This window comes from Molothrus ater, chromosome 6 (genome assembly GCF_012460135.2).
Source record: "Molothrus ater isolate BHLD 08-10-18 breed brown headed cowbird chromosome 6, BPBGC_Mater_1.1, whole genome shotgun sequence".
Taxonomy (NCBI): domain Eukaryota; kingdom Metazoa; phylum Chordata; class Aves; order Passeriformes; family Icteridae; genus Molothrus; species Molothrus ater.
The window spans coordinates 26,083,360-26,111,052 of NC_050483.2; the positions used below are offsets into that span (position 1 = coordinate 26,083,360).

General features: G+C 39.7%; 1 protein-coding gene across 1 annotated transcript; it reads right to left on the bottom strand.

Annotated features, from left to right (window-relative positions):
• Positions 1-544: 544 nt before the first annotated feature.
• On the bottom strand, positions 545-27,470 carry EHD4 (EH domain containing 4). The gene is made up of 6 exons (XM_036384498.1): positions 27,235-27,470; positions 19,411-19,587; positions 15,018-15,115; positions 10,563-10,975; positions 7,623-7,787; positions 545-5,179 (listed from the first exon to the last, which is right to left on the bottom strand). Exons 1-6 carry the CDS (start codon positions 27,468-27,470, stop codon positions 4,643-4,645), a joined length of 1,626 nt encoding a protein of 541 aa, XP_036240391.1. The 3' UTR covers positions 545-4,642.
• Positions 27,471-27,693: the final 223 nt, after the last annotated feature.

The window sequence follows — 27,693 nt, forward strand, 5'->3', positions numbered from 1 at the left end:
AAGTAGTAGGTAGCATGGTGTGGAAGATGTCTTTGGATTTTTTGGGACAAACACATCAAAGTGCTTTTTGCTAAGCTGTTATTCAATCTACTCTTACTTTTCAAGGTTAGTACCCCCACTGAAGTTAAAATACCACCTCTCAGATCAAGTTTCAAACTTTCAATCCACACAGAAAGTTTTAGATTTATGTTCCACCCTTGGACTTTGCAGTACTTCCACGTTTAGACATTAGGAAGTTCCAAAATTACATTCTGCTATAACATGCTAATTACAGAGAGGTGCTGGAGGTTTGTGGGAGTTTTTTTTAATTCTTTACAGATAAATTTAATTCTGGAACCAAGCCATGGCACAAGCAGTAATTTCAGCAACAAGTTCAAGGGCACAGAAAAGAAATAGCCAGAACCTATTATGGATACATAAACTGAGGTGGGAAAATCAGCAGCTTGCCAAATAGCTACTCTGCCTATGAGCCTTAAGTAGCAGGATTACAAAATATGAGTCACTGAAAGATTATCTTCCAGAAAGAAACATACAAACCAGAATCTCAGGTAGTTCAATATTAGTTTATTAAATCAGCAATTTTTATCACCGCTTTCTAAAAATGATTACAAAGCATATTAAAATATATTACAGTATCTGCAAAGAATTTACTGTGTAATAAAAGTGCAACAATAATGAACTTACAATTTTGTTTGCCTAATTGGACAAACTGAAGCACACTGCACAGATCAAGCCTTTCCTCAAAAATCAGAGTGCCTTTTAAATGAAAACAGTGTTTAATAAAAATATTAGAAAAGGTGAGCATGTGAAATAGAAAACAAAGTTCATGATCATTCCTCAGTGCTATGTTACACATATCCATCAAACCATACACTTCAAACTCTGCTTGAGATCCAACAATTTAAAGAGCCACTAAAATGAGTGCACATTATGAAGGGAAGAAAGTGATGGAAAGAAAAAGAGGGTGCATTTCAAGTGCTGGCAATAAACAGTATTGAAAGCCAGGGACCACATACCTGCTGCTTTGAGACCAGGTTCCACACAAATCCACACCACACCCAATTAACAAATGGGACCTCACCCTGACTTAAAAATGTTTGTAAACTCTCCAATTTCAAGCTGTCACAGCTTGCAAGTCTCTCAGTGTCCTGTATAGTAGTTAGGAACTGTAGGCCCACGTTTTCTGTTCCAATCTGCTATAAAACCTCATAATTTCTGAAGGAATAGAACTAGGGTTGTAAATCGATACTGTGTTGTGGAATAGTTGGAGAAAAAGTAAAAGCAGCAGTTTCTATTTTAGTTTAAGACAGTAGGCTACATCAGTGGGCACAGATTTCACAGGATGAATTACAGACAGCTTTGAATGATCTTGCAGAAAACATTATTAAAATCCTAGGCATAAAATGTCCAACCAACTCAACATTGTCATCTTTCTTCAGCAGACATTAGCAACAAACTGAACACCAGAGACTGGTGTTCAGCAAGAAACTGCTGTTAAAGTAACTACTTAGAGCATACTATTCTGAGAGAAGGCAATCCTGCTCACTTCCCATGCTTCTAACACACGGATTCACTAACTCCACAGAACGTTATCCAAACACTTGTGTGTGGCTGGTTACCTGAACGGGCTTGCAAACAGCCAGCAAGGGAAATGGGGGAGGCCCATGGACCTGTGAGAACGTAGTGAGAAGAGAACCCCTCCCCTGAGCAACATCAGTTTAGTTGTGCAAAAAACCGCTGTTTAAAGTTCCCATGAAATGTATTTTATTCCTATCATCTAAGTTCACTGTACCACATACCTAGATTTATGTGGTACCTAGGTACCACACACGTAGAAATAGACTTATGTAGCTGTGGATGCCAACCATGAAACACTCCTATTTCTCCAGACAGCTGGAGAAAATCCACCTCTACTCCTATACATGCTTCATGCATTCATCTTCCAAATTCTACAGGAACACAAAACAAAATACTACAACCTCATCTAGGCAAAATACATCAAAAGGATGTATTTCAATTTGTCTGCCTTAAGACCAAGCTAGCATAATGTCACAGAGACTGAGGAAAAGGCTGTGTTCTCCATTTTACTACCAACAAAACTAGAAAAATAGAATAAAACCACTGAAACTATCCAGCTCTTCTCACTGAAGAAGGATATTTCAAATGGCATGGGATCACAGGGCTCCAATGTGTCTGGAGCATCACCTCTGGAAGCTGCATGTGGTGGGAACTCAAGCAGGAGTCCCCTGCTGTAGTCCTGTGCTGCTGCAAAGCAAGGTAAGGCAGAGTGGGAAAATCAGCAGCTTCCCAGATCCTCTCAGTTTTGCCTACACTCCAGTAGTCACAATACATAAGCTTGCATTCTTTCTCCTGGTGACTGTCCTGGTTAAGCTAGTCACTAGTACTAAGCTGGTCAGTAGTGTATGAAGTGGTAATGACTGCAGACACTACCCAGAAACAGACATATCTTACTACTTCTGCAGCCATTTTCTTTTTCTTAACACCTGCAATGTCTAGAGACTACTTTTTTTCAATCAAAAATAAATTACACAGAAAGTAGCTCCTCTGCAGATGCGCAGTCACACAGGTAGACTCAGTGTCAAGTTTCACAGCTCTACTGAAGTGCACAGAGATGCACTAAGATTAATTTGGCTCCTAATTTAGGTCTAACAGAAATAAAGTTGGTATGCTTGAATGATAGGAAAAACACCTTAGAATAAAAAAAAAAACAAAAAAAACCAACCAAACAACAAAACACCCCAAAAAATCAAGTCCTCAGAACAATTCAACTATGCCAGGACATCCTTGATACAGGCCCAGAAACCTGGCAAGGTAAAGGTGGCATTCTGCCATTACTTAAAATAGCATCATTGTTTTCCCCTGCAAGTGCCCTGACAAAGTTAATGGAAATTGCACCTCAGAATAGAACAGATACAGAAAGATGAGAGGTCCAGAAAGATGTGAAGTATCAAACCTGACAACCTACAAATACATGATTTGAAAAAAGAAGCTGACATTTTTCTTAGATCACCCACAAAACTGAACATGGAAGTGTGACTAAAACCTTAACTGGGAGATAATATCCAAACTATTTCCTCCCCACCCCTTCTACAAGGATGTTAAAGCACTTTTTGGCTTGCCCTGTCTCAGAAGGCATTACTGCTGCCACTTACTGAGACTTAACAAGAAAGTGCTCAAAACTACAGTGCCTTTGATGTGTAGGATCTTTCCTATTACAAATGGAATACAAGTCAATTCCTGCTCATACACATAGACCAGAACTGGCTGCTTTTGATTTTAGGAAAGAACTGGCCCTCCCTGAAAGACTCAAGTTCACAGGGCCCAAGACTTGCCTTCTTTTAAGGTACTGATAAAAATCAATTGTAAGCAGACAGTATGTTCAACTTTGGTTGTGTGTTGTTGGAAAATAAATGTTTATTAAGCATCCATTCCTTTCATGGATTGTTTTCAATAAAGGAGTAATATTTGGAGGGATGAGTTACATTTATTACAGTCAATGTAACAGTTTCTGTTAGCCCCTCCATCCTTCAAATCTGCTACCATGAGAATTGAATCTCTCTTTTGTGGTTGTCAGCTACGTGTTGGCAAAAGAGTTAAAAATTTCTCTTAAATATATTATATATTAAAAAATACACAGACATAACTGTATAATTAGCTGTAAATAGAAATTAAATACCAATGAAAATATTCCGAGACAATTTGATGTGCTTTGAGGAGGCTGAATTTGAGCAATACACATTTTGTGAACAGAAAGTGAGGCCTAATTTCAATGCAAACATGGTTTTTTCAGCTTAAGAAACCATTCTGCTGTCACTTTGAACCATTCAGAAATTCATTGTCTGCAGAGAAGCTAAGCTTAAACTGCAAAGAAAACTCTAAATACAAGGAACAAAGGAGATCTCAGTTCTTCTATTGATAATACTGACTATATAGAGTGCTGTGTAAAACTGAAGAAGCTGTTTTTCACACAAGACACAATGACAGATCGAAAAAAAATTTACTGTTTTGCAGTTCTAAATAGAATCTGAAGTTCTAAAACACGTTTGCTCATATTCTGAGCACTTACAAGACTCTCCTCATTATTCTTCTATCTTTTTCTAATTCCAAATACACAATAAAAAGAAAGAAAAGGATTTCCTTTTATATCAGCCTTTTCTTAGACTATAGAGATGCTTACATTCACTCAATGGCTTAAGCACATTTTTAGCATCTAAATATTCCTTGCATATGCAGGTGAATTTAACATTTTGAGCTTCAGTGTGCTATTTAGGATAGTCTGGATACAGGGTTGATAAGTATTTAGGTTTGGTGAAGGTCAGCAAATTTTATGCATGGTCTTTTCTGCTTTATGGTTGTGAAGGCAGCAAGACATGGACACAGGACTACAAAAACATTTTCACCTTATGACAGAGCTATTATAAGGCACTTGTGATAAGCATGTCTGAGTGAAGGTCAGCAGGGACAGCGACACGAATGTTTCCCTGCTGCCATGCTTATAACTTCAGTAGCTTGAGTGAAATGTGCTGTGAGGTTTAAGGATCTAAGCTTAACTTCAAATTTTGGTATTTTCAACACATTTCCTGTGGGAATTTCAAAATCCTCACTCTTCTCCTTGTATTGTTCATTCTGCTGTTTGGAAAGGTTTCCTGTGAGATGGTGGCACCAGGTGCGAAGGTAGTGTGCCAGGCAGTTCATATCCATCCAGTTTAATCTTGATGAGATGTTTTGCTAATGCAAACTCTTCATCATCCAACATCCCATCGCCATCACAGTCTGCAAGTTTCCAGATCTTCCCCAAGACGCTATTGGGTAGTTTAGAAGTCACCATCTCCTTCTTTGCACTAATCCCAGATATTTTGCCATTGATTGGTGACAGAGTGTAGAAAATCTCATCATAAGCAGGTTTATCTTTGGCAACAACCCACTCCTCTTCATCAGCTCCTTCCTTAGCGCCTTCCCCATACCCATGGCCAAAAGGTCCTGCCATGGTGCCATCGAACGCTCCACCATGTACCATCTCTGTGGGCATGTTGCTCTCTTCCTGTCTGATTAGGCTCATCAGGGAGGCAATTTTGTTGGCCAGCATGTTATCCACAGTTTCAATTAGCTTTGGTTTCAAAGAATGAAATTTAGTGAAATCACAATTCTCCAACTGCTCCTGTGAATGATACAGTGACAGTAGTTAAAAACGATTCCAATGCATTAAAAAGTTTAAAGAATGGGCTTAAAATTAAAATAGTCACGTGATAATTCAATTAAAATAAGTATCTTTTGAAGCTGTTTCTATAGCTGAAACTCCTCTTGATGGAGAAACAAAACACATGTACCAATATATTTCATCAAACACACTAAGACAGTTTTGCAACAGTGTATGAGTTTATTTATTAAATTACATTTATGGTGCAAATTTCCAAGTGCCGTGGATAAAACCACAGCGGCTGATGAATGTTACCCACAACTTTCCATTTGATGATTTTTTCCCAATCAAAGAAAGTGTGCAAGTAAGTCCTCAATCCTGCTAGCACTTATGCAAGAGTTCAGAGTTAAAAATAAAATCAAATGTTTGCAGGACTGATCTGATTTTATAGATTAGACTTCTTGGCTGTGGTTAGGTAGGAAAAGGTGTCCTTTACTAATAAAGAAAAGCTGAGATAATAGCAGCAATGTTTTATAGCAGTGCTGCCAGAACTCATGAAGTCAGATGCTCCCTGCAGAATTTGTGGAGTTTTCATCCTAACACCAGTGAGATATTTACCTAGGTAATATGTACTATTCCCACACAAGCCCAAGCACGTTTTTCCCCACAGCATCAGAAAGTTAAAAATGCTTCAGGCAATTATTAAGTTTTTTCTACATGCAAAATGCTTGCCGGGAAGAGAAAGTTACAGTGGACAAGGTTAAAAAACCTCCAGCATCACCATCACCACCTCCCACCTTTGGTAAAATTATGTTAAATTGCTTTAACAAATCCCTTCTATCACCTCAAGGAGCTACTCCTATACATATCAAAATGATCATGACATGAACCCAAGAAACCTGGAGCACAGGGTAAAAACAGTCAACGAACAACTCTGTTCAGGTGACATTTATACACAATCACCTGATTGACAGCACCTGATCAGAATAAATGTATGTAGTAGAATAAATCTCAGGAATCAAAGATCAACTTGCTATTGGTTTTGGCACAATTTTGTTTTCACACAATTTTGCTTTCTCACAATTTTGCTCCTCATTACAGAAGTGACTGATCTCCTGTACATATTTGCTGCCATCTGCTGCTGAGGCTTAACTGATATGTACTGTAAATCTGAAAGAGTTTCATTAAAATTTTGTTTCAATATTCAGATCTCTCATTCTCTCACTCTGCATCACAAGCAAAAGCAGCAAGGGAAGAAAGAGTCAACTTTTGCAACAAGATCCCCTTTCAAAGCCTAACTCATGAAACGCTTCCACCAATCCTGCCTGTGAAAACTTAGCTAAAATACATCTTATGCTTCATCAATGATTTGCTATCTCATGCCAGTAGTTGATTACCAGGTTAAATACTTCAGTTTATGAAAGAAATGTGTGTCTTCATATAGATAATCAGCCAGTCATCACTCCTGATGATAGCTGTGCAAGCATACCACATGTGCTGTCAGAACGATACGTCTGGAAAACATTCTCCATCACACTCATGACTAGTCCATGGTCAGAGCAAACTGCAGGCTCCTCATCCCTTGGTCTTCAGCTTTCAAGCTGTATTATCCTCTAATTCAAAGGCCATTTAAGAAGTTTATGATCTGAGATACAAAAATTGCCAATTGATGCTTGAAATCACTACTAACACTAGCTGTTTTTCCCTGGGATATTTTCTAACTCATCTCGAATCAGAGAACAGAAATAAATAGACAAGAAAGTGACAGAAAATTGGTTGAAAGACTGCAGAAAACCCAAAAGAGGAAGAGACAAAAGGTATTTTTAAATAAGTTGTGAGCATAAACTTAGAACTTCTCTCTCTCTCTCTCTCTCTCCTTCATAGACAGGAAAAAAGCCAAAGACTGTTTTCAAAAGCAAAAGGTTTCAAGCTGGACTTTTCAAGTAACACATTGCCTTTATTAGTAGTCACTAGGAAACAGTATCAGTAAGAACTGGAACACAGTAAAGTAAAAAATGAACTTATGACTAAAGATATCTTCATCTACACAAATATTTGATACTGTCATAAAAATGATAAATATAACCACATTTAGGATTCAAAAGAAGCCCCTTAAGCTGTGAGTGTTCATTGCCATTTTATTTGCACAAAGTCTTCAGTATTTCCTGCCAGGAGAGACCAAGTACTGACTAAAAGGAGAGTAGGTCAGATTTTTTTATTCCTTATTTTCATAGTCTTTATGTAGTCCTGTGTCACTGAATGCACACTTAGCAAGTTACCATTCTTTTTTTGGTCTGTACCACTTCCAAGTCACTCTAATGTCATATCAGTCAAATGACTGTCATTTCAACTGCTCTACACCCTCAGCTGTAACACTGAGATACTCTGTTCTACCTTTTCCATTTTTGCAATCCTGCTACAAAGTTAGCAATTATTTCAGTGGAATGGTAATCTACCATCTTACCTGCATTTTCTTCACTTCAGGGAAGTCCCCTGCTGAAATATGGTATTCCCTCTGCAGCTGAACATATATCTCAGGCAACTTGTTGATCAGTTCCTTCTTCTTATTCTCTTTCCCAAAGACAGAGGGCATCTCTTTTTTCAGATAGCTGATGATATAAGCATGAACCTAAAAAGAAGCAAAACCGAAATCAAAACTACTGTTTACCAACACTTAGCAGTAGTTTTCCTCACCTAAGTCATAAAAAGAAACAGAAATATGTTTCCCTAAGGAAAGATATTATCAACTACTCTTTCTGGAACTTCATGTTTACATGAACAGTTAGCTGCCTTTTAGTTATTATTAGCTTTTGCTGCTTTCAGCATTCCTTTGAGGGGCAGACAGAAAGGAAACACATTTCAAGGAAATACAGATGCACACTTGCTCTTTTAAGAAGAAGCTTGGTACAGCATTCTATGAGTACCAACAGCAAGAGAAAAGGCAAGACCACAAACCCCACATCCTGACAGAGAGCTCCAGCCACACTGGTCCATCTGTATGATTTGTAGCTCATTTGCCACAGCAGCCATTGTGGGTATCAATGGGATAATTCCTCCAGCAATCCAAGTATGCTAAGTGGCAGAGCTATCTGTTCAAAGTGATATTTCATTCCTACCTATTTACTGACAGAAAAGTGAGTACCTATAGTCTGTATTTATGTAGCCACCTATGCAGATGACAGAGCAGCCAGTTTCAACAGGAGCAGCATGCCATGGCTGCCTTGTGAAGCCCTAGGGAGAGAAGTAGAGCCTTTCCAGCTTATAAGGAAAGACACTAATTTAGGATGTCTTTAAACACATTGATTCTTGCATTGCCATCAAAATATCCATCCTGCCCACCTTCCTTATGCCTCTATTCTGAACCATTCATCTCCTCTCCCACCACCTTTCCCCACCAAAAGGATCTGCTTGGCCACAGAACAAGTGATCAGCTCCAGAACAGAAACACTGGTTGCACTTCCTAACAGAGGTGAGCTCACCTATCCAGATCATTGTGTGGACATTGATACTTATTTTGCACACAAGAGGGAAGGCACCAGGGCAGAGCCTTCTTTTAGAAGTAATGCTGCCCTAGGCTGTGACCACTGCAGGACCACAGCAGCCAAATGACCTCCACTACAAGATGTCTTTACATCTGGTCCTTGTTCATTTTAAAAGAATGTAGCTGTCCACAAATCAGAAGTTAGTTATAAGTTTCACACACACAGAAAAAAGAGTTAAAAATTAGGTATGTCTATCAAACTGTTGAGCAATAAACAGGTGAAATTTTGAAGACTGGGGGAAGACAAATTACCATTAAAAAGCATCAGCAAAACAAGTGATTACTTCAGTGTTGTGTAAGTATAATACTTAATACCTACCAAACCATGACAGACAGTGTGTTTTATAGCATTTTACACAAACCTTACACAATCTGCACATGGCAATTGCCCATTCATTTCCTTACTTGTTTAGGAAGAAACAGAAAAAAAATATTTGCTTTTAAAAGAAAAATGATGTAGCCAGTTTTTATGTGCACATCTTAAGTTCACAAATTTCACACAACATTTCCTTAAATCTAAAAAGAGTGCATGCATTTTAATGGCAAATTTACATTTCTGTAGAGGAGAAAAAAACTCCAGCATAAAGAAACATAAACCCTGAAATTTTCTAAGAGTACAGATGAAAGTATTTCTCCAGAATTACAGAATGGATTCAGTAAGGGTATTTTTAAGAGAGTTTATAAATAATTGTGAGTAATTTTATGGATCTTTTGTTGAAAATAATATTTCTATCAAACTCAGAAAAGTATGTTTATAATTCATAAGCACTAACAGTTTCACATGTGTATTCTAAGTGGCCTAAGGCCAGCCAGTATGCACATGTGTTTCTTGTAGATAAGAGCAGTCTCCATCTCCAAAACAGGACAGTGAGTCACAGGACTTAAGGAAGAAAAAAAAAAAGAAAAAAGCCTAATGCCCAAATCTGACAGCCTGTTAAGAGTTTGCTTTTGTTTCTATTTACTGTAAATGCTTTAGAAAATATTAAGAAGAGGACAGCACAGAAATAGGGTAAAAGAAACCCCACATTCAACACTGTAAAAAGCTCTTCTTGGTTGTCAATACTTCGAGAGCAGTTTGGAAGGCAGAAAAATGCCAGTGGATTACATTGCTGCTTTCCTGCACATAAACAGTTTTTTCCCCTTCCGGGACTATCTAACATATCCCTAAGACCACTGTGTACTGCGTTTACCTTTATAAATTTTTACTTTACATTTCATAGAAATATCTAAAAATTACTCAACTTACCCTCCTTCAATGCCAAAATGATTATAGCAAATGAAAACAAAATGCTGCCAACATTTACAAAACAGATTGGATCTGAGGTTGCTCTGGGATCAGAGTGACTTTTAACATAACATCATTGTGATTTTAAATGGAAGTTTCAAAGAAGCAACTTCTACAAGGTGCCCTAAAGCTCAGGCCACAAAACCCCCCCCCCAAACCAACAGCTCCCCTCATTCCCTCCTCCAACCCCCAATAATAACCCCACCAAAAACTCCTGAAACTCTATCTTCATATTCAGAAATTTAAATAAGCCAACACAGGAAGTGGTACATATCCCCAAACAACTATTCATATACCGATGGATTTGCAAGTCCTCTTCATTTCTGATTAGTAGTTCACATTAAAATATATTTCAAGGAAAATGCATTCGGTTTGATATCTGCACAGGAAATTAGAGCTCCTGTCTTCTACCAATAGCTTTCTCCTCAAGTGACTATCTTTTCCTTGAAAAAGTGACAATTCAATCCCAGATTAAAAACTGTGCCAAAAAGATGTTTTATAGCAAGAGAAAAATTGGCAAGGTTGAGAACACACTGAGAGCAGCAGAGACTGCTCATTCAATTTTGTTCTCTTCTTACCTTTGCAAGTCTTGCCCTTTTAATGAGATCATTGAGTTTCCTCACAGCAGCCTTCTGTGGGAGACTCTGGATATCCTTGAAAAGATCCTGTGCCTCGGCTTCAAAGAGTCTCCGGTTGTCTGTGTTTCGGAGAGGATGGGCCCAGAAGGAGCCAATGTAGACCCGCAGCACCTCTGGCGTGTCGATCACCTTTCCCAGGGACCACATGAGAGCACCGTAGACCCTCATCAGCTGCTGTGTGTCCACTTGGTCAGCCTTATTAAGGACCACTCGGATCTTGTCATCCTGGCCCCGGAACGACTTAATGGCCTCTGAAAACTCATCAGATATATCCAGCTTATGGGCATCAAAAAGCAGGATGATTCGGTCAACCCTCTCAGCAAACCACTGGAGGACTTGGCAGAAGTCGTAGCCTGAAGGAAGAACACACTTTTATGGTCTTACCATTCAGAAAAGTCTTGGAGAGTCTTGGAGAATGTAGGGCTGGGGATAGAGAACAAGAGGGTAACAGCCTCTACCTGGGGGCAAAAAGGAGATTTATTACTCAAGAGGACAGCATCTTTGGACAGTGAGGTCAGGACAACTGTATCCTGCATTTCCTTGGATCAGTCTCACTATTACCACCTTCTGTTTTTATCACTGCCCTTTTTTCTGTTTCACACCCACATCTGCCTCTTTCCAGGAGTCTGGTTCCAGCACAGCATCCAAGCTAAATAGGGCTGTGAGGCTCTCTTCATCACTGCCAATATTGGTCACTTTGGTAGTACTGCTTATCTCAATTAGCAAGGAAAATGGTTCAAATGCAGCATTTAAAACCATTTTCAAACTCATCTCTCCTTACCTTGCAACACTTGCCATTATTTTTGCTACAGCAGACTAAAAAGTACAATTTACAAGTAATGTGAGTACACTGCTGATAGCTTTGAGGACATGACATGTTACAGAACATGAGCAGTGACCTTCCTGATCACCTGAAACAAGCTTTATCACATTCTAAAGGAAAGCCAATTCAGAGCACCTGTCTAAATGCTTTTACAGGTTCAGCTGGTACCTAATCCCCACAACAAACATTATTCAGGAACTCCTTACTCAGAAGTGACACATCTAATCCGCAGAGTCACCACTGGTGATGAAGCTCTGGGTTTGGCATGGATGTGACTCATCTAGTATGAGTAAGGAACAGCTAAGTATGTACTGGGAGCCTTTTGCTTTAAAAAAAAACAAACCAAAAACAATTTCCATTTTCCTCTGAACTCTTTCTCCATACTCTTTGAAACACTTCCCTCACACTACTCAGTCATGAATGAAACACCCCTTCCCTTCCTAAAGGGGCTCCTCCCTACATCCTGCCGGACACTCATTTTTCCAAATCCTGCAGCCCACGCAGACATTTCTGTCTGCAAGGGCATGAACATCACCAGTGATGCTGCAGAAGCAGCACAGGGACGGACACTACCCAGGGGACAATGCTGGCAGACAACTGCACATTCTCCTCCAGCCACTTACACTGCCCCTGAACTGACAGGCAGGAAGTTTCTGGCACATCCTCCTGCCAACAACAGGAGTGGGAAAGGTGTGTCTTGAGACATCTTTGAATGCTGCCCTCTGTGTATATTTTTGACCCTTCAAGAAATCAGCTCCTTCATCTGTGGCCTGGATGCTTTCCAGATCTAAAAATAGAGCATGCTGGGAAATAGCGCATGTTCTCAAATTTTACTTAGTCCCTTTGCTGTTTTCCTGCATGCTAAATGAAAGCTACTATTTGAGTCCTCTCTTGGACTCAGAAGGCTTCAACTTACTCCTAGTGATACCTGTCAAATTTTAATATTGTACAGATGTTACATTCGTTCGTAGGTAAATAGTTAAGCAGTAGCTAGTGAGATGGGAAAAAAACACCAATAGCAAAGAGACATGGTCTTACACTGAGGCCTTGTAATGTTAGTCTTCCATCAAACATTTTAAATAAGAAAAGATGTAGGTTACCAATGTTAGACAGAAGCTAAACTTCTAGAAAGCAGAACCCTCTCTGACAGACACATTCAGGGGTAGCAGAAAACACCTTGTACAATCCTGCTTACATTTACACACAATAATTTAGAAAGTCCTCAAAGCAACTCAAATTCAAAATGTGCTAAGTTAGACTTATAGCATAAATATGTCTAAGTCAGACTGACTCCTTCAAGAAGCAGGTCAGACAAACCTTGCTATTTGCAGCATCACAGGACAACTCAAGTTTGTGGCCAACAAAACCACCTCTATGCAAACTGCATAAGCAGCCCAAAAGCCATTTACATGAAATGTATCTGACCATGCAGTATTTCAGCCAAGGTTGAGTGTAGGAATTTCTGATCATGATAGCATGGAGTATGTGTATGCAATAAATGCATAGGCACTTGTAAATAACTCCTTGTATGGTGATGCCTAAGTGTATGAAACCTTTATTTCACCGTCCCTCAAAGCTTGGGACACTGAGAGAGCAGTGCTCTAAAGCCAACTCCCAAAACCTCATATTTGGTACAATGACACTTTAAACATGATTAAAACTAACAGCATACAGGAGAACTACACTTTGATAAAAGAACTATGACAAGGGACACATTCAAGACAATCTTTATCATATGTAAAAAAATAATCAAATTAAAGCCTGTGAAACAGGTAAGAGTTTGAGGTAATCACTGAACTATGTCAAATTAGGTGGAAGTCTATCATATCAAAGGGCAGGCCAGCTAGGCTGTAACAATTGATAAGGCACATACCATCCTGACAAGGAGTTTCTGAACAATAAGGGAACAAGAGCCATGTTTTGTTAAATCCCAGGAGCAATTCTAGATGGTAGTGAAGAGTCATGGTCCTTCAGGCAAAACAGGACTACCAGTGAAACATAACCTGGAGAGAAACACAAATCTGTCCTGCACTTGAAGTCTGAGACTTCCACAGCCTTACCAAATGGTCTTGAATTTGTTTACACAATTGTTCCCTTTTTCAGTGGCATATTAATGCAATACTCTAGTTTTCTGCTTATTTCATGTTTCCTTCCATACTGTTATGAAAGTGGCAACAGATGCTGCCATATATAATTTTCTCTTGATTTAACAAGCAAAGAAGGGGTAAGTTTTAACTTGAGGAGGAAAAAGGGAGCTGGAATCCACAACGGAAAAGCAGACCACTGCTGATTTTATCAGACTGTGTAAACTGGGATCTAAATATTTTGTGGACATTTTATCAGAAGATTTTTTCAGGACTAAAGATCATTAGTCGCACTCTCAAGCTTTTGTCCAAAATATGAGTGCCAACATGCAGTATTTGTTTTATTTCTGGTTTCACAACATTCAAGTCTTTGCTTGCAGAGATGTAGAGCTCTCATGCTGTTCATCTCTACTATTTCACCAACACATCACATAAAGGAATGCCATGACTATGAGTAATAAAGAGGACAAAACATCACTGAATAAAGAATCCAGAAGCATCTGGTAGACCAGTTTATTAGGTAAGCATAATTTAGATTATAGTTCTAAGAAGTTAGTCCCTTATTCTATCAATTTATTATAAAGACAAGACTACTGTTGCATAGCTGCCATATATTGTGCTTTCACCAGGATTTCCTCAAAAAATTCCAGGTGTGATATGGTAAAGAATTGTTTATTTCCTCTGACAGAGACATGAAACACAAGTTTCCATTTCTTAAGCAAAGGCCTGAAAACAGAGGGCAGCATAAGCCACACCCTGCATCACTACCATTTACAACTCCACAGAAAAGCTGCATGCACTTAAATGGAGCTGAAGAATGCAAGGAAGAAAGTTGTTTACATTATGCTGTTCTGTTTAAATACTTTCTCAAGACAGGCTAATGTTTAAAACAGCTTGATAAACAGTGCTCAATTCTCTGCAGAATTTTCATATTATTAAAAATATTCCCATTTGCTCTTTCTCCTTCTACCATTTGACTTCCTCTTTTGACTGTATTATATTATGGCATGACTGAGCAACCTTAAGAAGCGGCTCTAGCAGCTGTGCCCACAAAAACCCAGCTTATTTACAGCCCCATCCCTGAATTTTTCAGACATGACCAACCTACAGCTATTATGAAACATTTCTTCACTCATGAACTTCAATAGTATATATAAGAGTCATTAATACTTCATGGAAAGCAATTAAAATGATCAAAATAAGGCTTTTTCTCGGGAGTGACAAAGCACTAATTAGTCAACAGACCATGCAACTGTAGCCATTTGCAGCCATAGCAGCAGGATGACAGAAATACCAACCCCCACCAGCTTTCAAGAGAAAAAATTCCGAAGCTGCATCCAGCCTTAAAATATGGGTTGTACAGGGCTTGCAGTACAAAAGTACATACAGTACCACTAAAATAGACTTCCCAGAGATTAGGATGCTGATTTGTCCAGTAGAGCAGAAAACATTAAGTGAGCTTGGTGCTTATAAAGCTCTGCAACTCACCTCTGCTGATGCGCTGCTTCTCTCCAGAGAGAATGCCAGGGCTGTCAATGATACTGATGCTCTTCAGGACCTCGTTGGGTAGCTGAGAACACATGAACCTGCAGGAAAGCAGGGAAAAAACCCATCAACAATAGCTCTAGCTCACATACAGATTATTGCTTGAGAGCTCCCCATTACATATCTGATTTTAGAAAGACTCAAATGAGACTCAAAACAATTTCTGAATCCTGGCAAACCTCTATGTTTCGCAGGCAAACGTGTTTAACAAAAATTATGAAGAGAGCTTCTCAAAAAAACCCCACAGGGAAACCTTGTAAAACTGTACATCTAAGTGCTGATAAGACTTCAAATTTTGCAAGAGCTGACAACTTGGGCTGTAAATGCAACATTAAAAAGATTCCATCAAACCCATTTTTGGAATCTTTTTTAGATTCCAAAACGGGAATCTTTTTTAGATTCCAAAACTAGGACCAAATTTAGTACACACAAGAGAAAATTCTTGATGTACTCCAGCCTATGCCTAAACTCAAAGACCGAAAAGGGGAGGAAGCAGAAAGCCATACTGACAATATGTTTATGTTATGGTCCAGTCCCTGCCCCATCTCCCTCTTGCCTGATTTAAGAGTGTTTGAGTGATCCCTACTCCCTAACCCACCACTCTCCTCAGCTGGAGCACCAGTGAAAAACACCAGTATTTCTCCCACAAACCGAGCCGAAACTATCACACTGCCAGAAGCAGGAGTTCAAATTACACACAGTATCCTCTAAACAATAACCTCCTGCCTCTGCAACGGGAGGCAAATCAATGGTGGTATTACAGAAGAATAAATAATTGACAAGGACTCAGAGCTGTGCAGAACACGTGGTGTGTTACTTGCAAGCTACAATGATGCTTCTGTGACAGTTAATGGCTGAAGAACTTCACTGCCCTTCATCATAACCTGCCTTTAAGAGATTTGCATAAGAGTTTAATCTTCTTATCAGGGAGCAGCTGAAGATACAAATGAGCACACAGAGTAACCCTCCTCCGGCGAGGCTGCCCCACACAGGGTTAAGCTATAGCCTCAGGCTCCAAGATGGGGCTGCCTTACATCAACCTATGGCTTCACTAAGCACAATGCCTCAAAAAACAGGGTATCACAGACAGGAAACTGTAGCTGTGCTGAGGTTAAACAAGACTTTTAAGGCCTTGGATGATCTGAGTCAGGAAGAGTTCAACCAGTCAAGTAGCAGATACAAAATGTAAACTATATCAAAGTCTAGATGGTATTTTATACAATACAAACTATTCAAAGGAAATTGAAAAGAAAACAAGTCTTAACACCTCACTTCACCTTATTCTGCAAGAGACCTTGTAGCAATGAACCTTTAACAAAAGCACACAGTGTGCCTTCTTGGATAAAACAGAAATGGCAGCATCACCTGCGCCTCTCCCTGAAACCCAAAAGGGCATATGGAAACAGCAGCCATCCAAGCCTGATAGAACCTGAGGGTATGTAAACATAAATTACATTATTTGAACTTGCCAAAACCTAAAGGCAGTGCTATGTCAAAGCAAACACATTACGTGGAAGCATAATGGATGTGCATAAGTGACAAAGAAAATACATTTAATCATGTGTACCATTACAAAAATACATACACCACTAGTATGTACATCATGAAGTAGCTTTCATATATTTAGAAGTGTGAAGACTGAATGTTAATGTATGTTTTTTCTTATCACTCTCATCCAACCTTAGAAAGCCCAGTGCTTGTTCAGTATCACCAAGATGTTTCTAGACCAATCTTATGGGAAGAAAGGCACTGTTATGCCAGCTGAACAATACAGCAGTGTCTTGACTCAGGCACCACCCAAACTGGGACAGCTGGAAAAGACCATGCAATAAAATAGAGAAAATAGAGAATTACAGGCCTCAGAAACGCAGACACTGCCATTTTTGCAGCAGTCACTACTGGCAATGGGAGGAGATGAGTAAACACATAGGAAATAGAAGCATGAACTCAGAATTAATGCTTGTTAGCTTTTAGAATATGTCCATCAGATGAAGATGAAAGATGGGTTAAAAATCTTGCCTCCAACTAATATTTTTGACAACTATAATGATAGTGGTAATTGAATGTCTCTTTTCAACACTGAGACTTATTTCTTAACATACCACTTCATGCAGGTCATGTAAGTGCTACATCACAAAAACCAGAACTACACACTATCCACCTGAATGAGAGATTTTTTTAAAAAGTGTTACAAAAACAGTTGTATGAATGACTGTAATTTCTTATGACACATCAAAATAGACCAGGACCATGGATTTCTTCTCAGCAGCACTAATTTATTTGCATGGTTTTCTGCATGTAAATTACTGTATAATGCAGTATTCTTCCCTCACTAGCATCCAAGGGCACACTAGGTCCTGTCCCTCTTCGGTTTCCTCCCCAGCTTTTCTTAAAAGTATACAGGATAAGTAAGAGTTTAATAGAGGAACACCTCCCACAATCAGTGAGATACAGGGGGCAATTAGAAGGGGTCATGGAAAAAGACAAAAGCAAGGTAACATCAATAAATTAATGCAGCTAATTACTAAGTACAAGCCTTGATTGTGATACTGTGTTCTTGTTTGCTTCATTTTTTCCATTACCTCAGTCCCTGCTTCCTGTCATTTGGATTGTTAGACTTGGATGAAAAGGATACTCAACTTCATAGTCTAAGGGTTCATAGCCTTAAGTTCCTCCATAAAACAAAACCTCAGGATTGGGAAACTATTAAAAAAATTAAATGGGGGTGGGGGGAAGTAGAGAGAAGTCTATTATGGCAGGTGTGAAAAATGTAATATTGGACAAAAAGAACTGTCAGCATGGCAAATGAGAGAAGGAAAAGTAAAATATGTACTATGATTACAGGTAACCTGGGAGGAACTCAAAGATACTGAAGCCTAAGACAATTTCATCTAAGCAAAGCCACAAAGAGAAAGGAGTTGGTAAGTTTTGAAAAATGCTAGGGAAAGATAAGCACCCAGATCTCTGTTGAATAGCTAACGAGTAAGCGTGAATGTTGAGGAAGATAAGGGTGCTCAGAGTACTTCAATACAACAATATCACAGTCACCAAAAGAACTAGAGTAATTTGGTCAGTTACTTTGAAAGTACATCTTTGTAGCTAGCCAATAATCTTGCTTGCAGTCAGAACCTGACATAAATAGTTAGACGATTTAGGCAAAAAATTGCATTGCCACTCATCCAAACAAACACATACCATTATTAAATGTTCTGTGCAAATAATAAATATTAAGCAAAATACAATTCATATAATTTTTATTATATTAATTTTTTGTAGAGAGAGCACAATGGTGAGGAAAGGGAGAAACAGAAAAGTGAACTGGAAGACAGAATTTAACCAATCATCTCAAAATTGTTATTTAAAATGGGACTTGACTACAGTCTCCCACAGCACATATTCTTATCTCTGCAAAGCGATAGCCAAGCCAACTGTAAGCAGCTATAAACTTTCTTCTTTGAATAAGCACAGCAACAGATAAAATTGTACATGATGAACTTTTAACACGCATGCCAATATTTATCAGCCAAACAGGAAATTGTATTGTTAAAAAGAACCAATTTAGATTAATTGGCTTGCAAAGTGAGGCCTCCATGTCAAGCTACCATCAAATACAGGAAGAAAACAAGGTGATTGCTCAGACAATAAGAATAGAGTTATTAGTAACTAACTTTCAACTGAAAATATTCAGCATGCTATTTAAGTTTACTATCAAAATGTTCACAGCCCCTGAACAACTCTTCCCTTTTTACAAATACACAGCAAAAACTAACACTATCTCCCTGATCTATGGAACTACCTGAACACCCAGGCAGTTAATATTAAACACTTAACAGCTTGAGCTTTTATTTTATCCGTGGGACACATTCAAATCTTTTCCTTCTTGTATCTCTTTTTATATATCCCAGCAATTCATAATTTCAAATAGCTATATCCAGTGAAATCAGTGCAAAGGAATAAGACAGCACCAAAGGGAAAATAATTGTTTCTCTTTTTTTTTTTTTAATGGTAGTTTTAAAAAATAGTACTAACCTATCAGTTTTATTGAGTAGAATTTTTGCATAAACTTATCCTGAGTTCCACCTGGAGTCACAAACAAGTCACCCAGTGGATCATTTCTACAGTTTTCTATGAACTGGTTTTAACAACTATTTATTATTCAGATGACTGAATAACTCTGTCATAATGCCACCCTACCTAGTACTGCCTTTTTTCATTTAATTCACCTGAGCTGCCAGCATTCCTGCTTGTATTTCAACATTTATTCCATGTTGTTCAAAACAGAATGTGCCAAAATTTAAATGTAATCATCAGAAGACAGAAAGCAAGATGATCTCACCTGTTCAGGAAAGCATTTCCAAAGCGGCCGAGTTTCCGAAATGGCTTCTTAGGATCAACAACCAGGGCATTTCCAGGAACATTTCCTTCTGTTTCTCCATACATTACAGCAATAAAGGAATCTGTGGTAGGCTCTGGACCAATCCTCATGCCTGGAAAGTCTTGCTCAAGCAGGTACCTGGAGGTAGAGAACACATAAATGTATTTATACACAATTGCTATATTTATACTTAAATATTCCAAAAGAATGAATGATTGGGATCCATGGCAAAAGCAAATTTGCTTGAAAATTCCCAAGGATATGCACATTCTCTAAGATTAAGATTATATTTTTCCTTTATTTCATTATTTCTGTTAACTGGGGAAGGAGGAAGAGAACTGACTTAGTTTTTCACTACATCTAGGTAAAAGGATAAAGTAAATCCCTTTACAAATAGTGTGGAAAGCACTCCCTAAACTGCAGCACCTCAACTATTTAAGTGGATGCTTCCTACCAAAGATCTGAGTGCTGTAGGTTACCCTACAACACATGACTGCTTTTCTGAGTGTTTCCAAGCCTATACCAGTGCTGCTGGTACAAAAAGGGAATGGTTTGAAGCTGCAAGTGAGCAGATTCAGTTTGACAGATCCAACCCTTTAATCAACTTGGTGTGATCTCACGAAATTTAACTCATCTTATCAGAGGCAAAGAGAACCACTATGAGGCAATAAAATTTTATCTCTTTCGGAGTGAGGAAATTTTTTCCTTCTTTTTACCTGAACATCAAAAATTAATTGTTAACTAAGTCAGACCTGCAGAAATTTAAGCCTAACACCAAAGTACTTCCAAAAGGCATCAAGTCAAGCAGTGCTCTACCACCAGAAACCATCCTGCACTTCCCTTTGAGTAGTCCACTGACAGAAGATATGGCACAAACTCAGAGGGCCTTGACTTTCCAGACAACAAGGTCTGAAATTAATTTAGTGTGTATTTAAGTATTAAAACGTAATGGAACCAGGGCATTTATTTACATAAAATGCCTGTCTGCATCCCTTCATGGATGGCAAGTGCAAAGAAGTAAAAGCAACGCCAAGTTCTTTGAGCAAACCTCCCTCTAGCACACATTCTATGACAGCTGCCATCCTTCACAGAGACACAGACAGCTCTGCTTAACTTTACAGCAAGAGTGTTATTGTCCTCAGGCACAACAGCACCATCTCGGCGCTCCAGACTAAAACAAGACATTTTCAATGTCACCCTGCAGTTCCTATAAAAAACCCAAAACACCACAATTTTAATCAAGTATATTTTAGCCATTTACATAATCAAAACAGGATTTACATGAGAATTTTTCTTCAGGCAAAGGTGGTGGTCCTGCATGCAGCGACAGCACTAATTACCTTTTAGTGCATTTATATTAATGCTGCTCTTTTAATAAAGGTTTATTCTGGACTTAATCTAACAGTGCTATGTCTATTCTGCTATAGCTTCCTAAATCAATACTGATTTGAGAGGACTTGCTGTTTGCTTTTGCTGCAAAAAACATTTTACATAGTATCTATACTTGCTGAACAATTTCTGTTTTCAAATAAAGTACCCAAGCATTCACAAACTTTATAGATCAGTGCAGAGAAGCTGAATTTAAGAAACTAAATATATGTTACATATTTCAAAGACTGTTTTCCATGAGCCTTAGCAAATTGGCTCCAATTCGCTCAACCTATGATCAGGGAGCATGGAACAGTTATTTACATGAGATTTCCTGTAGCTTTCTGCTTCCAAAAAAAGAAATTAAAAAAATACCAATACTAAAACTTGTGAGGAAGGAGGAACATAAGAGGAGGAACATAAGAACAATCATGCCAGAACATGCCAATCTGTTTTATCTCTAGAATAAGCTGTACCTAATGCACAGTAACAGGGAAATAAAACTGACCCCTCTCCAAAAGCAAATGAAACAACACTCAAACCTCTCTGCCCACACACGTTTGTAAAATGCAGCAGATCCTTCATTGTACAAATTAAATCATTAAATTATCTGAATTAAATGAAGACAAAATTCCTTTAATTGCTCATCAGTTGAAGCCCTCATGGAAATCCAGGGTTTTCAAGTGTTGTGGCAAACAGCTGAACACCTGAAACGCCAAAGTGTGTTCCCAGCTCTTTACAGAACACCATTGCACACCAGTTCTCTAAAACAGGGTGCCAAGGCTAATTCACAAGAGCCACTAAAAATTTCCAGCTTGGCATTATCCATGGCTTTGATTTTGAAAAATCAATCATACTTTTGTCTTCTAAAAAGAAGTTTTTAACTTGCCACGATAAAATGTTCTATTTCAAACGCTGCTTTTCCTCATTTCCCTTCTTTTAAAAGACAAAGGGTCTCTCTAAGAGAGAGCTCTGTAAATAAGCTCTTCTATAGATACAAATTGTCATTGCCAGGCTTCTACTGACAGAGGTAGCAACTCCTAAGGTGACAGACAACATATCCAGAAGATGCTCCAAGAACAGCAGTAAAGAACATATATTGAATTAAATGCACAGGAGTGAAGTCCCACATCCCAGGTCAAGGAAAACTACATGGTGGGATCTAAATGCAGTAGCAGACACCTCCAGGGTAACAGGATAATTGCCATCTATCGTAAGCTCATAAATTATGGCATGATTGTGGAAATTCAGTGGAGACAGTTTTTAGATGCCTAAAAAAGTAATTTCATTGCCTGTTCATGAATTTGCAGTAGCTTTAAAGAGTTACAGGTATGGAGTATCTTTCATGATTTCCAACATCTCTTTCTGATGCTCTGAACTTGATAGCGCAAATTCCGATTAGCATTTTATTGAAATGACTAAACCAGAATAAAGTGCTACTGAACTGCAATGATACTCCCAAGTTAATGTCATAAAGGCAGCTTTAAAAAAACAGACTTTTATAGCGATAACAATCCAGGAAGGCAAGACCTCCTTCCAAATACCAAGCCCCACCCAACAGTCACAATGCTCTGCCTGGTACAACTATTAACAGACACAGAAATCCCTTTGCATCACAGGTATTTTCCATTAAGATTGGCTCACAATTGCACATCAAGAATTAGTACAGACTAAAATAAACCTCTTCTTGAGCACTGGCTGTGCTCAAGTGTGATGGGTTTGGCTGGGACAATAACTACTATGTGGCTGTGTTCTGGATATGTGCTGAAAAGTGTTGACAATACAGGGATATCTTCATTACTGCTGAGCAGCACTCACACTCAAGGCCTTAAGAATCAAGGCCCTTTCTGCTTCTCACCCCACTCTGTGAACAAAGAGTTAAGAGGGGACACAGCTGGGACAGCTGATCCCAGCTGACCCAAGGGATGTCCTGTACCATATGGCATCGTGCTTAGCATATAAAGCTAGGAGAAGAAGAAGACACTTGGAATGATAGCATTTTCTCTTCCCAAGTCACTGCTATGTATGATAGAGCCCTGCTTTCCTGGGAATACCTGAATATCTGCCTGCCCACGGAAAGTAGTATATGAATTCCTTGCTTTGCCTTGCCTATGATTCTTTTACTGTACCTACTGAACTGCCTTTATCTCAAGCCATGAGTTTTCTCAGTTTTACCATTCTGATTCTCCCCCCACCCCACTGTGCAGGGTGTGAGTGGCTGTGTGGTGCTTGGCTGCAGGCTGGAGCTGTGGGGTGGGCTAAGGCACAACACAATGTAGCACTCTTCTCAGTGTGAAAGAATAGTTTAACTCACCCACACAAAAGCTAAGAGTAGTCTTCTGTAAATTGAAAAGCTGTCAATATTTCTGTACCAAATGCTTCATTAGCACAGGAAAATACCTGGATTTTCAGCATCTGCAACTACATGCTCTTCTCAGGAATTTTCAGCAGAGAAGTTCAAAAAGGTTCACAGGAAGAATGCTTAAAAATAGCCAATGCCCCAAAGATAGTCTAGATCAAACAACAGACATCCTGTTGATTCTTCTCTCTTTGTTTTTACCTGGGCTATAACCTTTCAGCTTTGCCAATAAACATTCATCTAGGTTCCTCTGCAAGATGTATAGCCAGACTATGGGGAACTAGCTTCCAAAGCTCCCAGAGATAGAAAAGATTACTCACAGTTGCAGATACACGTTATCATCTGAAATCTAAATGTATTAGCTAGGCCACACTAATGCTTAAAAGCAAGTGAGCTGGACAGAGAAGCACTGAACAAGGATACCCTGTGATGCACTGGGAGATAAATGGCTCCTTTATAGGGCTGCTCATCTCCATACTACATACTGCACCAAGTATTAAGGGTTTTTTTAACACAGCAAAACTAGATATTTGCTTTAGTGTAAGAATTCTGCTCTAAATAATCCAAAGCTTTCATGTAGAGCTAGTGAAAAAGTTACAGCCTTCACCCAAAGAAATTAAGAGGCACCTTCCTCCCACTTCATCCCCAAATAAACAGATGCAGCTACACAAGTGATTGCACACTACTTGCAGACTCTAGACATTATGCAAAAGGGTGCTTTCACAAAAGTCAGCTCTGGCTGAGTTAAATAGCAGGAAGTTTACAATTTTTAACCTCTGAGTAATACCTGTGAGCCAAGTAAAAGCACAGCTTGCCAATCTGAGGAATTTACTTCTGGTTTGTCTCATGTTGATAAGCTCTTTAAAAAAAAATCAGTCTCCTACACTTCTAAAACAGAATGAAAGAAGCTACTTATTCGCATTGACTACCTCCTATCTCTTTTTCATACAGTACAATTCTCCTCTCCCATCCCCACTTTCCCCACTTTTTTTCCTAAAAGAGGCATGAGAAATTGAGACAACTACAGAAATTGCAAGATAACAATTGGCTCTCATCATACTCCCACTTCATTAAACACAACTGGACAAGCATTAACATTTGGATGTATTTGTTTGAATTGTCAGCACTGTCAAATAAGTGAATAAAACTATCACCACACTACAGCTTAGACAGCAAAACTGACTGGTTTCACTGCATTGCTCCAAGTGCCAAAGCGGATAAACAGCACTGAGGGAAAAAACACAAGAGCTGTTAGAAACCTGGAAGTGTTTGTTTCCATATCTTAATCCCCAGGGACATTCAGTCAGTGGTACATCAGTGTTTTCCATAAAGACTTAGTGGAAGGAACTGGGTGGATGTGGATGTGTCAGAGGTATGAAAATGTGAAGTTCTCACGATAACGTCTCAATCAAAATAAATCCCAAATGAATATTTGACAGCTAAACATAATTATTATGTTCCCACATAAACCCAACAGTAAACACTTAAGTAGACCTAATATGCCCTCCTGACTATGAAGTCAAGAAATGTGAACAAAAGGCAGTTTTTAATTATTTATTTAAAACTTAAAATAACTTTTGCTTATTAAAAAGTTTGGAGGAATAAATCCCCTATAGTGTTACTTCATCCTAAGAAAAATAATCTAGAACAAATACAGGATTATAACAATCTTGAGAGGGTATGACATTTTTCCATGGGAGATTCAGACTACCAGAGGATGAATTTATTTCTGGATGACCTGGACACTATAATATTTTTCCACATCTTCTTCTAGGTCTTGAACACAGCATGCAAGAACTTCTCTTTTTTTGCCCTTCTTTTTCTCCTCAAAATTGGATTCTGAGTAGCAGTCACTGTGACACTATTGTCTAAGTTGCTGCCCATATTCAGTGGAGCATTTTTTCATGCTGATTTAGCCAGCTATTATCTATGCTATAGAAAACACTGAGGTAAGCAGTGTTGATCATAGTGAGAGCCTTTAGAAGCAATAAAAGATATTCTGCTACAGATTTGGCCTCTGTAGTCAATGCCTGTCTCCTCCAATACCTTGTACAAGATTAAACTGCTCTGCAAGCTACCTAAAATGGGCACAGCAGAAAGGGGGAAGAGGATAAAAAGAAGGGCACATCACAGTAGAAGCCATATCTTGCATCAGGTCAGGTATTTTAACAAAATACATGAGAAACCATCTTTGAAAACTTCATCTCTGTCAAAATTGTCTAGGCATCTTCATCTGGCATCGACAAATGCTTAAAAAAGCTGGTAAGAGCTGTAATAAAGTATAGGTCCTTTCTCATTCAGACTGTACATTAGTATCAATCAACCCTTTAGCTCAGCATTTTATTGTTAAAGTGATTTTATTGTTAAAGTTACTCACAAAGCAACAGTAGCAAAAATACACCTGAGGCACTGCAAGAAATACTAATGTTTCTCAGCACAGTACTGACTTATACTTCAGTCAAATATGGGCAGCTATAAAGGACAGAAAGGCTGAATGTCCATAAATCCAGAACCTGTGTTCTCAACCAGGGCAGACTCTTAAAGGAGGAGAGACCCTGAGTTTTCTATGAATTGCAAATAACAGAACAACGCTGCTGACAGACAGCACGAGTTCTGGTATGGACATATTTCTGACCATTCTGCCTCCCTCTGTATTACCTGTGCTCTCCTCATCCCTTGTCCATAAGCCAAGTCACAACACTTATCAGGAAATGTATACAGACTAACAAGACAACTATAATTTTAAAGAAGAAAATGAATGAATAAACCTAGAGAAACATTGGCAAAATCCAGATCAAAAACCCCTCCCCCCACTCACCATCTTGTGACTGTCTGTGGAGATCCTGAAACTAAGTTTCTTTTCTTTTAATTACAGACCTATTTATATTTTAAAAATATTCCTCTGAGCAACACCTCTTTATGCGTTTGTGGGAGTTCAGTAATAATCAGGAAAGAAACCATGTTCGACTTCAAGCTTTCAATTAGCTAGCTGTAAAACCTGAAAAGACACATGATTAGTTCTGTAAACATCTGAAAAGCTCTCAGGTGATTAAAGGTAAACATCGATCTTCAGGGGAGAGGGGAGGAAGGTATTTTGCACTGCAAAAAGAAAACAGTGCTACAGAAAGGCTGCCTGTAATCTTTGGAACTGAAAGATAAATATTTGTAAATTTTACAGAAGGACTATAATGAACTTCACATATAAGCAGGTCAAAATGTGAACCAATGATCCCTCAGTGTCTCTTGCAGAGTTGGGCAAAACAGTAGACTGATTTGTAAGGGGCATGTGAGAGGGACAAACACACTCAAAATATTTACAGATTCATAGCATTGTGCTTACCCGAGATATGCTTCAGCTTCCTAAAAATGAGTTACTAAGAAACTTATAAATAAGAAATATAAGAAAGACAGAAAATACTACAACAGGAACAACAATGTTAAGGAGCCTTAGTAGTGATACTGCTTGATACTGCTTCAACGTAATTGATCAAAATAAACACACATGGAAGATTTTCCAGATACCACGTGTTTTTTGCCCAGAACTCTTGTCACCTTACTCTTCTATGATCACATCCGATCTGTGCATTAAGCTACTTTTGGGAAAGAAAGGGGAGGAGATAAGGTGATCCCCCATGGCCGGTGCAGTCATACCGTTTAAACACGCAGCCCCTTTGAAACAACTTAGGGATTAAAAGAACTAAGAGGAAGTAGACAACAGGGTTACACTTTCTCAGCAGAACATGAAATGGAGATAATATTCTTGAACGGGAAGCAAGCGGCGAGCTACAGAGCGTGTGCCAGGGTGGGGAGCGGCACACCCTCGACACAGCTCGGAGGCTCTCGGCAAGCCCCGCTCGCCGGGAGGGTCGAGGCTCCAGCCCCGCCGCCTGTCACGGGCACGGCGCTGCCCGCACGGGGCGTGGGAGGGATTTACCGCAGGCAGCGGTACCATGCCGGGCAGGAGCTGAGCCAGGATGACCGAGCGGGCGGCAGGGGACGAGGCGCGGGCGCCAGCCGGGCCCGCGGGAGCGGGGCCGCGCACGCCGGGGGTCACCTACCGGATGAAGGTGGTCTTGCCGGTGCTGTACTGGCCCACCAGCAGCACCATGGGCTTGTTCTCGAAGTCGGCCTCCTCCAGGGCGGGCGAGTGGAATTCATGGAAGCGGTAGTGCTCCTCCAGCGGCAGCAGCTTGCGGAGGTAGAGGTCCCGCAGCCCGCCGGTCACCGTCTGCACCACGTCGGCGCCGCCGCCGCGCTCCCGCCCGCCGCCCTGCTTTCCCAGCCAGCTGAACATCCCGCCGCGCTGCCACTGCTGCCACTGCCACTGCCACTGCTGCCACTGCTGCCGCTGCCGCTGCCACTGCTGCCACTGCTGCCACTGCCGCCGCTGCCGCCGCGCCTCCCGCGCACGCAGCCGCCGCCGCAGACCCGCCCGGCCCCGGCGAGAGGCGGTGCCGGCAGCGCTGCCGCGCTCCACTCAGCGGCCGGGCTGGGCGGGGCCCCGCTCCCTGCCGCAC